The sequence below is a fragment of the Myotis yumanensis genome, unplaced genomic scaffold (assembly GCF_028538775.1).
Source record: "Myotis yumanensis isolate MYYU_CA2020_CCGP unplaced genomic scaffold, mMyoYum1.0.hap1 SCAF_5, whole genome shotgun sequence".
NCBI lineage: Eukaryota > Metazoa > Chordata > Mammalia > Chiroptera > Vespertilionidae > Myotis > Myotis yumanensis.
The window spans coordinates 63,829,343-63,843,384 of record NW_027223756.1 but is presented as its reverse complement, the minus strand read 5'-3'; the positions used below and the strand labels follow the sequence as shown (position 1 = coordinate 63,843,384).

Genomic DNA, 14,042 nt, shown 5'->3' with positions numbered 1-14,042 from the left:
AAGTTTAACCAGGCTGTCAGGAGACCTGGGTGTTAGTTCTAGTCAGTCACATAAAGAAATTATATGTGAAGCTTAAAGGCTATGTAACTCAATGAACTTGGTACTGCATGTGCTTATTGCAGTAAGAGAAATAGCCAATATTTATTGAAGATTTACTGTGTGACAAGCACTGGTTCCACGCATTTTCTATATATTAACTAATAACCTCATGAGGTAGGTATTATTGTCATTTACACCTGAGGAAACTGAGGTATACAGAGATACTGTAACATTTCCAGGTCACCTGGCTGGCAAAGGCAAATGCAAGTGGTCCAGCTCCAGGGCCCAAGCTCCTACCCACTCCTTTATTCACCCAACTTCCATCCAAAAGCATCCCAAGGAAGCTCAGAGGACCTATCAGAGCACTGTGCCTTAGGGTGTATTCCAGAGTTCAAGCTTCTCAGGATCCTATCTACACTAATAAAAGACAAACATGCAAATTGACCATAGCTTCGCTACACCTTAAGCCATGCCCACCAGCCAATCAGAGCAACTATATGCAAATGAACCCAACCAAGATGGCAGCTGGCAGCCACGGAGCTGGAGCAAACAGGAGGCTTGGTTACCCCAATGATGGAGGAAGCCAAACTTCCCGCCTGCCGCAGTGGCTGGCTCTGAGCTCCACTCAAAGCAACAAAGTTTCAATTATAGAAGGTAAATAAATCTCAGATACTTGCTTTCAGCAGGCGGTGGCCACGGAGCTAGAGCGAGCAGGAGCCTTGGGTTGCCCCTGGCGATGGAGGAAGCCAAGCTTCCCTCCCGCCCGCCCTGGCCAGCTCTGAGCTCCTCTCAGGGCTACAAAGTTTCAATTATAGAAGGTAAATAAATCCCAGAAAAAAGAAAAAAGAAAAAATGGAGAGGCTGGGAGCTTCCATCACCGGGGGGCTTGGCCAGCCTGAAAACGGCCCTCAGCCCCTCACCCAGACTGGCCAGGCACCCCAGTGGGGACCCCCACCCTAAAGGGGGTGTGGCCAGCCTGAAAACAGCCATCAGCCCCTCATTCAGACTGGCCAGGCACCCCAGTGTGGACCCCCACCCTGAAGGGGGTGTGACCAGCCTGCAAACACCCATCAGCTCCTCACGCAGGCTGGCCAGGCATCCCAGCAGGACCCCCACCCTCATCCGGGACACCCTTCAGGGCAAACCAGCTGGCCCCCACCCATGCACCAGGCCTCTATCCTATATTATAAAAGGGTAATATGCAAACTGACCCTAACAGCAGAAGGACTGGGAATGACTGGTCACTATGACACACACTGACCACCAGGGGGCAGATGCTCAATGCAGGAGCTGCCCCCTGGTGGTCAGTGCACTCCCACAGGGGGAGCTCTGCTCAGCCACAAGCCAGGCTGATGACTGCCAGTACAGCAGTGGTGGTGGGAGCCTCTCCCGCCTCCTCAGCAGCACTAAGGATGTCCGACTGCAGCTTAGGCCTGCTCCCTGCTGGCAAGTGGACATCCCCCGAGGGCTCCCGGGCTGCCAGAGGGATGTCTGACTGCCAGCTTAGGCCCAATCCCCTGGGGAGCCGGCCTAAGCCAGCAGGTGGTCATCCCCAGAGAGGTTCCAGACTGCAAGAGGGCACAGGCCAGGCTGAGGGACCCCCCCTCCCCCCGTGAGTGCACAAATTTTTGTGCACCAGGCCTCTAGTCTATATATATAAAAGCCTATGAGACCATCCGATCATCCAACCAGTACCAATAGCTACCAGTATAATGCACACTTACCACCAAGGGGCAGACACTCAACACAGGAGCTGCTGAGCTGCAGTGACTTGGCAGCAGTGGTTCTTGGGTGATGCACCCAGTACCAGAGAGGAGGGAGCCCATTTCTGGGATGCATCACCCGAGAACCACCCTCTCGCAATCTGGGACCCTTCGGGGGATGTCAGAGAGCCAGTTTTGGCCTGACCCCCCCAGGCCAGGCCAAGGGACCCCACCAGTGCACGAATCATGAATCCATGCACTGGGCCTCTAGTGCTGACATAAAAATAAAGGGCAGTATAACATAACAAGGATGACCCTATGTCTTGCTTTGCCCCAGACAGCCACAGTGTATGCCTGTTGTCTCAGTGCCCACCCAAATCTTCTCTTACTCCAGGGTGTTCCAGTTTTAATAATATGGAATACAGTCACCTAAACCCAGCGTAACGGTTAAGAGCTTATGTTCTAAAGTTTGCTGGGTTTACGCTCGAAACCTAACTTAGCGATTAAGATTACAGGGAGTCAATTACTTTGCCCAAATAAGCTTCAATTTTCTCATCTACTAACTAGAAATAATAATAGTGCCCACTTGATAGCATTGTTTTGGGAACCATAGGAGTCAATGCATGTATAAACTATATGAGCCATTCATTCTTAGCAAACAGTGAGCACCCAATAAAAATTAGCTTTTACCAACATTGGATTAAAAGTGTGAGAGGCTATCATGGTGGACTGCTTTGTGAACTTGAGACATTAAAACTTATCTATGAATCTGAAGCACTCAGACATGAGCCAGGATAAGTAAGAAATGCCAGACTTTTAAGTAAATCACTGGTGCTTCACTTTAAGGTTTGGCAGTTCTAAAATGAAATTATAATCCCAACTCCATTGGGAATCTAGAGTTCTAATCCATTCCTGACCGGACTCCATGAGAATCTCACTAAAATACTAAATTTCATGGTGACAAGGAATAAGATAATGGTCTCTTAGTTTATAGTCATCTCTTTGGAGTCCTTTTTAGCCTCTTAGGGAAGCCTGGATTCACAGTAGCAACTTCTGTGGTTCTTCTGCTTTTAAACAAAAGCCCCTGACCCACTCTACTTTGTATTCTGGAAGAGCCTCAGGACTCTGAGAATATCCTTAATGGGGCAAGAGCATGGCCACAGGCCAGCCCCTTTACTTGCAATGGAAGTGACTGGTTACATACTCAGAACCTAACAAAATGTTTGTCACCTGAGAGATTCTTGGAAATCAGACTCAGTAAACCAGTGGTTCTCAACCTTGGATGCACATTAGAATCACCTGGGAATCTTTTTAAAATCCTGATGTCTGGGCCTCATCCTCCGGAAATTCTGTTTCTTTGTTAGGGGGTGACGCCACAACATTAGTAACAAAGAAACAGAATTTCCGGAGGATGAGGCCCAGACATCAGGATTTTAAAAAGATTCCCAGGTAATTCTAATGAGCAGCCAAGGTTGAGAACTACTGCAGTAAACCATAGTCATGCACTTGAAAAAAAAAAACCGGATATGGCTAGTTAGCATTGGGCAAATCATCTCTTTATCTCATGGTCTTTGTTAAATAAAGGGGTTAAATCCATTGTGAAAAATCAAAAGATTGAATCTAACATGATCTGGCTCTGGGCTCCTTAAAAAGATTCCATCTGCTAAAGAAAGATAAAACCCACTTCCCCCTTACTTTCAAAAAACAAACGACCACCATCTGACTTACTTCCATAGTAACCTACGTATCTCATCATATGCCTGACTGTCAGCAAGACCTTTGCCTCCACCCTGGCTTCCTCCCCTCATCCTGCAAATCGCCATTGGCTTTAATTAAATTTAATAACCCACTGGGAAGTGCCGTCAGGGAAATGGGGAGCAAAGTTTATACAGTGTAGGCTTACTCTTGCATGTTGAGTACAGCATTTCCCTGGAACTCTCATATCCCAAGGCTGGGACAATAACGAATGCCAAGCATATGGAAAGACACGCTGCTGCTGCTGCTGCTGCTGCTGCTGTCCAAATGTGAAACGTGGGTGGAGAAAATCGTTTAGAAAAAGAGAGTGAGGGAAAAGAGAAAATCAACCCCAGTCCCCAACAGCTGCAAAGAACGAAGCATGTGAAGCTTGTTACCTTGGATGAACTCTGCTTTCCTGCTCACAGAAGGCAGGGTCCTGTTGAGGCCCAGGATCCTGTCCAGGTGGAAGGCGAACACCTCACTCATGTCCAAGGGCTGCCTGACCAGCCCGCAGGGGCTAGAGCCGCAACCAGGCACAGAGCCAGCGGCGCTCCCCTCCAGCACCAGCAAACGCGCTTGGCTCTTAGAGGACACTGGCTGGAAGCCCACCACGGCACCATCTGCCAACAGGCGCATTCGGTGGATGTCTTCTTTGCTCAGCCACGAGGGGGCGCTCTCACTGTAGATCCTGATGTTGCTCTCCCTGGCCTGGGGCAGCTGGAAATCTGAGCCCCCAACTGGTCCTCCCGGACCCCGTATCAATCTCCAGGATCTTTCCCCAACCTTGGCCAGGTTTCCTCTCTGGACGTACCCAGGCACTTCAGCCTCAGCTGCCCCTGCTGCTCCCTGCGGCTGAAGGGATGGTCTGACCAAAGCCTCCTGTGCTGGGGCCAGGGATGCCACTGCGTACTTCTTCCTGCGCTTGGGTTTCACCGTGCCGCGGATATTGGCGGGCTTGCTTCGCTTGGAGCGTAGGGTAATGTACACCACATTGGGCAGCAGGGTGGTTCCATTGTCCAGGGACTCGGGAGGGGCCAGGGTACCATCCAAGGGTATCTCAGGGAAGGGTGCCTCGGCGGTGTCTCGGCGCCGGTGCGGCCCCGTTTCCGCTGCGGGTCTGTGCTGGAGCGATGCGCGCCCCACCTGGCTCACGAGGAAGCCCAGGTAGATGGCACAGGCAGTGCCCAGCAAGAGGTTCCTCCGGGTCCTTGGGCGCCGGCTGCTCCAGAGTTTGCGCACTCCCGGGACGCACAGGGAGCAGATGAACCAGTTTATGAGCTGCCCTGGCTTGTCTGGACAGGTCATTTCTCGGCCGCATCCGCATGGTGAACGGAGTTTAAAGTCTGCAGCTGTCTCCCGGTGACATGATGCATGGTTTCCTGAATTCTGTTGTCGCCTCCGCTTAGGTGTCTAAGTGGTCTCCAGTAGGTAGGGTGGAAGCAAAGGGTTGGTGATGGAGTTGGGAATGTCTGTGACACTCGCCACAACAAACCTTTTAAACTCCTATCAGCCTCCCCAAGGAGAAGTGTGGCTTGTTTCTGAGAATGAATGGAAACGAGAGTTAACTGAGTCACAACCTCATACTAGCTCAGTTCCTCTACAAGAGTAAAGAAAAAAGTAACTCTTTCCTGTCATTAATATTACCACTAACATTTTTAATAAAGTTTTAAAAACAGAAACAAAATAGATGTATAGGTTTGATATTCAGTTTAAACAAGTGAGGACAAGCCACAAAAATCCAAGAATATTTTATAATGTGTAGCTAGTCTTATAATTTGATTCTGAAGGAAAAGCATTAAAGTTTGACAAATTCAGGCTTTTCCTTTTTGAAATTCAGAAATAATTAAAAAATAAGTAATAGATGGTTTTTAAAAAATATTTATCTAAATTCCATATTTATTTTTTTTAAATCCTGCACTAATTAGTTAACTAAATAACTAGCATTCAAATTCAAAAATATATTCTCTTAATCTAACAGTACAGTTTTTTCTTCATAATATGTTCCATTATCTTACATTAATAGTTAATATAAAAATAGTTAACATAATATCAAGTCATAAATGCCCATATATCTTGAAAGCAGTTACATTTTTAGTCACACACACAAGGAGAAACACAGCACACAAATCTGACTACTTTTTATCCCTTTTCTTTCCACCAAAGTCAGCTGAAGGAAAATTAAAGAATCCCTAGCTCTATTTATTCACATTATTAAAAAGAAGAAGAAACTGTAAGCAACCTTACTTACACAGCTGGCCCCATGCTCAGCTCCAGGAACAATGTAATCCCTGACTCTAATGCAAAGAACTTTTAAAGGCTGAGGCATGTAAGTAGAACATATTTCATGGTCAAGAGTGTTCCACATTTCAAATACTTCAGCTCGGCTTTAAAAGCTCCCTTGCAAACTACTGGGCAAAAGAAAAAAAACAATCCAGTTGGCTTGTAAACTGGCTTCTTGTAACCCAATTTTAATACAAGTAAATTTTTTTAAATGTTTAGGAAATAAGCTTTAATTTTAAATTCTGAAAGAGCAAATGCCTTAAAGAAGCAGTTTTCATTCAATAATTTCCCACGTATTTTTAACCCGTGGGCGCCCTCTAGTGTCCGGTTTGGAAACAGACTCAGAAGTGTCAGTCTTGGGAGGTTAAAAAGAATTGAGAGTGTTTGCTTAGCCACAGAATAAATACCTTATAAAATGAGGAGAGCTATCACCTCACCCCACTGTCCATCCCACTTAGCTAGGGATTAGGGTTCCAGGGACTATAACTCACCTTACTATCTTGGCTTTTTGCTGAGGAACGTTGTCTCCCACCACTTCTGAGAAGTCCTGGAGGTTCAAAACAAGGTGAGAAAGGGTTAATGCAAATGAGGAAAAAAATAGAACAGCGAGATAAGGGTACACACAGATAGGGAAAGACATTTGGAGTGTGCAGTTGCATGGAGCAACAGTTCACAAAAAGTAGTCGAGGAGTCTCTCTGATTGGAGGTTTTTTTAAAAAACCGGTTAGTAATTGGCTTAGGTTGTTTGCTTGTCCTGGCACAAAAGCAGGGGTGGATGACCTCCAGGCCTCGCTTAGGCTTATTCTTTTTGCTTCTATGGCAAATAGAATGAGAAGGCAGGAAGGAGACAGGAGTGTCCCCCGCCCCCCTCCCCCACCACCACCACCACCACCAGCCCCCAAAAGAAGTCTGTGATACCGGGGTGTGGGTAAGAGATCAGAGTGTGGTGTACAATCCTAAAAATACTCTTTACAAAGCAAAAGAGATTAAGGAGTTGGAATATATAGAGAAGGAAAGAATAAACCTCCAAGAGATAAAAGTGCCAGAAGTTACAATAGAGCTGTTACTCTAGCACTCTTAAGCTCAGACCTCACTTCCTCCGCAAACGTTCTGCCCCGTGGAGGAAAGAGACGGAGCAATTCCAACACTGACTGAGGCCTAGACGTAAGTACCTGTTGATTCGGGACAAATGTCCGAAGAACTCAAGCACCACAGCAATTTTCTTTGCACTCCAAAACTCTTGAAGCACCCTTTCAGAAGCACCGACTTATTTCTAGATGCTAAACGTTAACTTCTTGAAAGGAAACCAGGGCTGAGCTGTTTTATTATAACTATCTTCTTGCTTTCACATGTTGAGAAGAATAAATGACCTGACTTAGAGGGAAGAGGGGACAGGAAGAGATTAACCAAAGAGCTTGTATGCATAAGGCCTGGGGAGTGTAAGATTGGAGTCGCTCAAGGAATTAGGCAGACACAGCGAGCAAGCAGGAGGGGTTCATTAGAGAGAATGGAGCCAACCGAGGAAGGTTAGGAGTCGGCCTCCGCTGTCCTCGGGGTTGCATTTTATGTGCCCAAACTGCAAGGGGCAGAGGCTGCAGGATGTAGGTGTTCAATCTGATTAGATGGAGTTCGTTGTCCTTCAAACCGACTAGTGCTGGTGGTTGAGGCTGTGGCTGTAAGCGGGCGTTGTTATCATTGACCTGATGTCTGGCCCTCTGTTGCGGCTGCCTCCTGTTGTGCCTGGTAGGGTGACTGCAGGCTGTTCCAGAAATGAGGCTGTGGCCACTTTCTCGTTGGGGACTTTCTAGTCCGCTGAGCCAAATGTCCTCTGCTGGCCTGTCAGGGAGGGAGAGGGAAGCGGGTGGGAAGGGGATGGGGGGGAGGGGGACCACTGTGGGGGAAAGGAGGACATCTGTAATACTTTCAACACTAAAGGTAATTTTTTTTTTTTAAGTAAGTCTTTAGCCTTTGCTAGTTTGGCTCAGTGAATAGAGCGTCAGCCTGCGTACTGAAGGGTCCCGGGCTGCAGGCTCGGTCCCCAGTGTGGGGCATGAAAGAGGCAGCCAATCAATGTTTCTCTCTCATCATTGATGTTTCTGTCTCTCTCTCCCTCTCCCTTCCTCTCTGAAATCAATAAAAATATATTTTTTTAAAAAATTATAAAAGTAAGTCTTTAGCAGAAGCCAGGTTATAAGAAGCAGAGCAGAGGCCTCTGCTAGCTGTTTATAAAGCAACTTTTTTAGTGAAGAAATGCTTAGAAAGTAGGTAAGAATTGTATGACTTAGTAAATTTGATTGACTCTCTTCACCCTCCCCCCCCCAAAAAAAAAACAAAACAAAAAACTGCCTCTTTATTAAAAGGCCAATACGTTGCCTTCCGTTATAGCCACGAGAGAGAATAGTGGAGACTAAAGGCTGTCATATTTAGAGAAGGGCTCCAGGGGAAGAAAGCCCTGGTTTGAAGTTTTCCTCCTCCACTGCTAGCTCTGGTCCCTGTGGCAAGTAATCTGACCTTTCTGATCCTCCCTTTCCATCTCTAAGAGAAGAAGAATCCTACTACTTACCCCAAACTTTCTTGTGATGATTTAATGAGGCAGTGGTGACCAGGCAATGGGTTGTTATCCTGCTAGAAGCCCCTGGACAATAGACAACTGAAGTTTTTTTCAGCTGCAGATGCTGAAGGGCTCAGTACTCAGCCTCCCACCCCCGCTCCCTGACCACACACTCAGAAGCCAGGACAGACACCTGGCCCAAGTCATTCTTGGCTTAAGATAGAATAATCCCAAGCATCAGTGGTTTTCATTCAGCCTGTGGAGAGGAGTAAAGATTGGATAAAGCTGTCTTGATTCTCAAGCTCCTTGTAGGAAACTAGTGCAGAGCTACAAAGGATCTCTTCTCCTCACCTAAGGAATAGTTTGTGTAAAAGAAATAAGCTGCAGAGTACATTTAAAGGAAGGCCCCTGGTTACATTAGAGTAAGTAGAAGTGCGTCGGGATCATAAATAAACACCTTCAAAGGCCAGGAGAAGGTAGAGAGAAACTATTATTTCCTTCATATCTAGTAGTTTTGAGACTCAGTTGGGTCCCCCACTGTGATTCAGACATGTGTGGCACATCTGAGAAGTTGTTGGGGTATAGACACTGCATATGCATGTTTTATGAATTGATAGAGAACCTAGAGTAGAAAAACAGAAAGTAGGAGTATCACATATTCTGCCCATCCATCCATTGCCACCTCCCCAGCCCTATAGAGTCAAGCCCCAGGGAAAACTATAGGCAAACACTGATGGAGAGATTTATGTGTATAATTCTGTGAGATACTGAGGCATGTGGATGAAAAAGGGACCACATGCTAACCTGACAAGCTCAGGGAAGGCCTGCATGGCGGTCTTGCAAACTCAAAGACCTAAAGTAACCACAAAAGATGGTCTAAAATTAAAACTTTAAAAGCAGTTATGGTGGGTAGTCGCATCCTAGGCCGGTATCTTTCCTAACAAAGGTCAGTCTTTACGTAACTGAGCCTATAGTCTTTTTGCATCTACGATAACATATCATTGGAATGTCAAAGTAACTTTTCTTTTCCCGGACCCCTCAGAACCCAGGCACCACTCTGTGGAGACCACAAATCCCCTCATTTTATTGGGTTGATTATTGACTGTTAACTATCCTGCTCCCACCTGAATAAAAGAAGCATGTGTCTTATCACTTTACTTTTTATCCAATCTCAGAGATGTCACCTCCCCACCCCCACTTTGCTTTCTCCTGCCTCCATAACCTATGATCAGCTGAGTTCCTGTAACCCACTTACATCTCCTCCTTTGATTGTCATGTATAAAACCAGGTAAAAAACCGCCAGTCTCCAGAGCATTACCCCAATACGTTGAGGTTCTGCTTCCCGGCAGTTGTCGACAGGTTGGCTCAAATAAACTCACAAAAATTCTTTACAGGTTTGAATGTTTTTTACGTTAACAGGCCCCAGCAGCACTCTTTGGTTTCTAGACAAGGAAATGTGATGCAGGGTCAGGCAGCATCCCATGCTCCCTGCCACTTCCAGGTGTTGGCAGTTTTGGAAGCACCGGTGGGCAGCACCCCTGGTGTGGATCGCATGGTTCTCATGGAAGCTCCAGCAGCAGCGGTGGGCTCAGCAGAGAGTTACCTTTAAGTAGCTGCACAGACAGAAAATATCCATGGAGATGCTAGTGTGTGGTAAGCAGACACTTGGCATCTGACTATGAGTGTCAAGCCCTGGCATCCCTGCGAACCAATTGAGTGCTGGAGGTCTTGTGTTTATGCAGAAGAGTCAGTGCTGTTTGAGTCACTGCCACCAAAAAGTGCTTGTTGCCCACAGGCTGTGAGACTCGGGGGAAAATGTAGGTTGCACAGCCACTTAACATTTCTGAAAGAGCCACCAAATGCCAGTCACTAAAGCTGGGTTCTGTGGGGGGTATGCAGTGTCTGAAGCATTTATTAATGTCTCAATAAATATTGAATGATTGAATGAACAAATGAGCAAACGAATGAATATATTAAGATGATTTAGTGCAATCCCTAAACCAATGGTCTGGACCAGCAGCATTAGCTTCACCTGGGAATTTGTTAAAAATGCAATACCAGCCCTAACCGGTTTGGCTCAGTGGATGGAGCGTCGGCCTGTGGACTTAAGGGTCCCAGGTTCGATTCCGGTCAAGGGCATATACCTTGATTGCGGGCACATCCCCAGTGGGAGGTGTGCAGGAGGCAGCTGATCGGTGTTTCTCTCTCATCGATGTTTCTAACTCTCTGTCCCTCTCCCTTCCTCTCTGTAAAAAATCAATAAAATATATTTTTTTAAAATGCAAATCCATGAACCCCACCCTAGATTAGAAACTCTTGGAGGAGCAGCTCTGTGTTCTGGGGTAATAAGTCCCCGAGGTAGCCTGATGCATGCTAAAGGTGGAGAGACACTGCCGTAGGGAAGGAATTTCATAAAGGATGGGGCAGGCCAGGAAGAGAATAGGAACCTACCAACAGAGGAAGGATAGAATAAGCAGTGGTTCTCAACCTGTGGGTCGCGACCCCTTTGGTGGTCGAACAACCCTTTCACAGGGGTCGCCTAAGACCATCCTGCATATCAGATATTTACATTACGATTCATAACAGTAGCAACATTACAGTTAAGAAGTAGCAACGAAAATAATTTTATGGTTGGGTCACAGCATGAGGAAGTGTATTTAAAGGGCCAGAAGGTTGAGAGCCACTGGAATAAAGTAAAAAGTTGTAAAAAGACTCAAAACAACATTATCAATTTACAGGAGACTTTTCTGTACCCTTTCCTTCTTTGAGTGTTGTATTTCCTTAGCAACACTTCATTCATTGGTTGAAAAAGGGAGATGTCAATATCACATACTCTGCCAACCTCACCTGCCCAGCCCTATAGATTCTAGTCCCTTCCTCAAAGCAAGTCATAGCATGTTTATACTGGGAAAAGGAGAAAATTGAGAGAGACTACAATTTACACCCAGTGGAATAAAAAACAGGAACACTGGTAACTGAGTATGGAGGGACTGTTCAAGAAGAATTGCAGGAAGAAATCAAATCCTCAACAGGCCATTCCCAGTTCCGCACCCATACAGACACATTTTATAGGAAAATCACAGTTTTCTAAAAGGCAGTCAGAGGGTACCCATGACCACGTAATGTGAAGCATAGGCAAAAACTATACGCCAGAATGCTTTGTTGGCATGGGTTTTGAAATTAAAAAGATGAGCAGCTACAAAACACTCTAACACATAAAAGAAAATTAAGTGCTTTCATAAGAATGAACGTGTCGTTTCTCTAAATAGAACACACCTCAATTATTTTTCCACAGGAAATAATCAATGCTTTGGTTAAGAATGCACATTGTTTTGCAGTTCTTTGGAGAATGAAGACAACCTTGAGGAAATCACTAGCTCAAAGGCAGCACTTTTTGTTGTATCTTTGCAGCAACTGCTTAGAAATAGCCAGGCAATATAGTTTACGATAAAAAATCTGCATTTAATTCAGTTGAGTTGAAGAATTTGTAAACAAAATCTTCTTACCTCAGCTGGGTGCTTGTGACAAGTGCTATAGACTGAATGCTTGTGTCCCTTCAAAATTCAGATGTTGAAACTCTAGTGGCCAATATGTTTGGAGATGAGGCCTTTGGGTCATGGAGTTGGAATCAGTGGCCTCGACAAAGGAAACAAAGGGAGCTTGCTTCCTCTCTCTCTGCTCTCTGTCCTGTGAGGACTCAGCAAGGAGACAGCCATCTGCAAACCAGGGAGAGGGCTCGCCCCAGAACCCTCTGTGTTGGCAGCCTGATCTCAGACTTTTCAACCTTCAGACTGTGAGAAATAAATTTTTGTTGTCTAAACCTCCCAGTGTATGGGAATTTGCTAAGGCATCAAGATGTTTAATTTTGTTGAGTTTTCCCATCTGAAAAACCAGTATTATATCTAGTTCCCAGGGTTGTTCTAAGAACTAAATTATATGTTACCTGGGAAGCACTTAGCCCAGTGCTTGCTTGATACACAGTAAGAGGTAATGGCTCATTCACTCGCTCTCTTTTCCTTGCAAGGATAATTCTAACGACTAAGCACTCTCTAGAGAGACCGTAAGAAAACACTGACGAATAAACCGTGATCAACACATAATTCCAAGTTCAAGAAATAGTTGTCAGTTGTACTAAGCTACTCAATGCCACAAATTATTCAGCATTTGCTCGCCATCTCTTATACTTAACAAAGAACTTAAAAGATAATCAAGAGTATATTCTACATGCTACTTTGGAATCAATTTTTTGATCATTTTTCCTTTGATATTTTGAATTAGTCTACAGTAACCATTGTAAGGATATATGCGTAGTAGGGTCCTTGAATATCATTTCATTCAATGTCTTTTCACTCCAACATTGATGAGACACAGTAGGAATTTGACTCCTATTATCAGTTAGCCTATGATAAACCAGTTTTCTTATTCTTTATTTCCCATAATGTCCTAGAACTTATCTATGACCATAAGTGAGGACTTTAGATATCTATATTATTCTTTTATTTAAGATATTTTTGGAACAACTACTTTGTGCCAGGCACTATCAAGTTACTTTGGATATAGCAGTGAAAAAGACATTCAATGATCTAACAGTCAAAGAGCATATAGGATCCTACCTTCCAGACTACTTTCTAAAACCTTCAGTTGCCACCTTCCTCTCCATCTACCATCCTTAGGACCTGCCCAAACCTAACACATGTGCTAGATTCAGATTTCAAGTCTTCCCATCCTGTCTTATCTCAATATAGTTAAGTAGTTCATACCTACACACAGCCTCAAATATGACAATTCTAATCAGGCAAATTTGTCACCTGTAAAGTGATGGTACTAGACTGGTTTGATTAGTTTTATAGATTAGTCACTTCAGTTTGATGAATAATTTACCTACCAATCTGTCACATGTTTCAAACTAAACCAAAGTTATTTTTACTTATTCACTTATTGAATGTTGGGGTAAGGGGGCAGGGAAGACATTTTTCTTTATGTAAGAAAAAATTCTAAAGGATTAAATGAAAGTAGTTCAATTTCAGCAAATGGATAACTTTTCCTCTAAAATATATAAATACTTAAATTTAAAATGTTTAATAAGATGGGCTTAGGATTTCTGCAGCTAAAGCTGTTAAGTGTCTAAGAAGCTTAGTTAATCTAGGGTTATCACTAAACATTCTTATTACTTTTCTAAGTTTTCCACAGAGAGCACAATTGAATATTAAAATATATAACGTATGCTCTGGCAGTAAGTCAGGCTAGATACTCTCAAAGGCCTTCTTACTTTAAAACTAGATACTGGATAAATTCAGAAAAAAACATGTATGATCCACACTTTACAAGTTCTCAAAGAAAAAGGATTAATATCAAAATATCTGTTTCTATGAGGTGAATATAAGAAATCATCAAGCATACAAAGAAGAAAACAAATACCAAGAGAGAAATTTTAGAATTATCAGAATCCAAATACAAATGGTAATATACATAAAAATGTTTAAGAGAAGGCAAAGTGGGCATGCAATAAGAAACAATTAGCAATGATTGAGTACATTTTAAAAAAAAAACACCAACATTCAGAAATGATTTTTTTTAATTGTTGCAAAAAAAAATTCAAGGGATAACATTTTCGGCCCTGGACTCAAGAGTGTACCTTACATTGAACTAAGTCTACCAAAAATAATTTTTAAAGTTGGGAAAACATATAAACCATCCTTTGAAGGCACTGAACACAGGTAACATTGGGCAGC

The 14,042-nt window shown here is 44.2% G+C and overlaps 2 protein-coding genes across 4 annotated transcripts in view; one reads left to right on the top strand and one right to left on the bottom strand.

Moving 5' to 3' along the window:
* The window catches only part of GASK1B (golgi associated kinase 1B), a 119,546-nt gene that overhangs the window by 42,813 nt on the left and 62,691 nt on the right, over positions 1 to 14,042 (bottom strand). The window contains exons 2-3 of one of the 3 annotated variants that reach the window (XM_070415405.1): positions 6,251 to 6,306; positions 3,875 to 5,017 (exon numbers count right to left, since the gene is read on the bottom strand). In XM_070415405.1, the coding sequence (XP_070271506.1) occupies positions 3,875 to 4,784 (910 nt within the window). In that variant the 5' untranslated portion in view covers positions 4,785 to 5,017; positions 6,251 to 6,306. Of the gene's footprint in view, positions 1 to 3,874; positions 5,018 to 5,727; positions 5,817 to 6,250; positions 6,382 to 14,042 lie in introns of those variants that run through there. The other 2 variants (XM_070415404.1, XM_070415406.1) reach the window with 2 other exon arrangements.
* The window catches only part of TMEM144 (transmembrane protein 144), a 76,040-nt gene continuing 66,369 nt past the window's right edge, over positions 4,372 to 14,042 (top strand). Inside the window, exon 1 of the mRNA XM_070415408.1 lies at positions 4,372 to 4,455. The gene's annotated coding sequence lies outside the window, so the exon portion shown is untranslated. The remainder of the gene's footprint in view (positions 4,456 to 14,042) is intronic.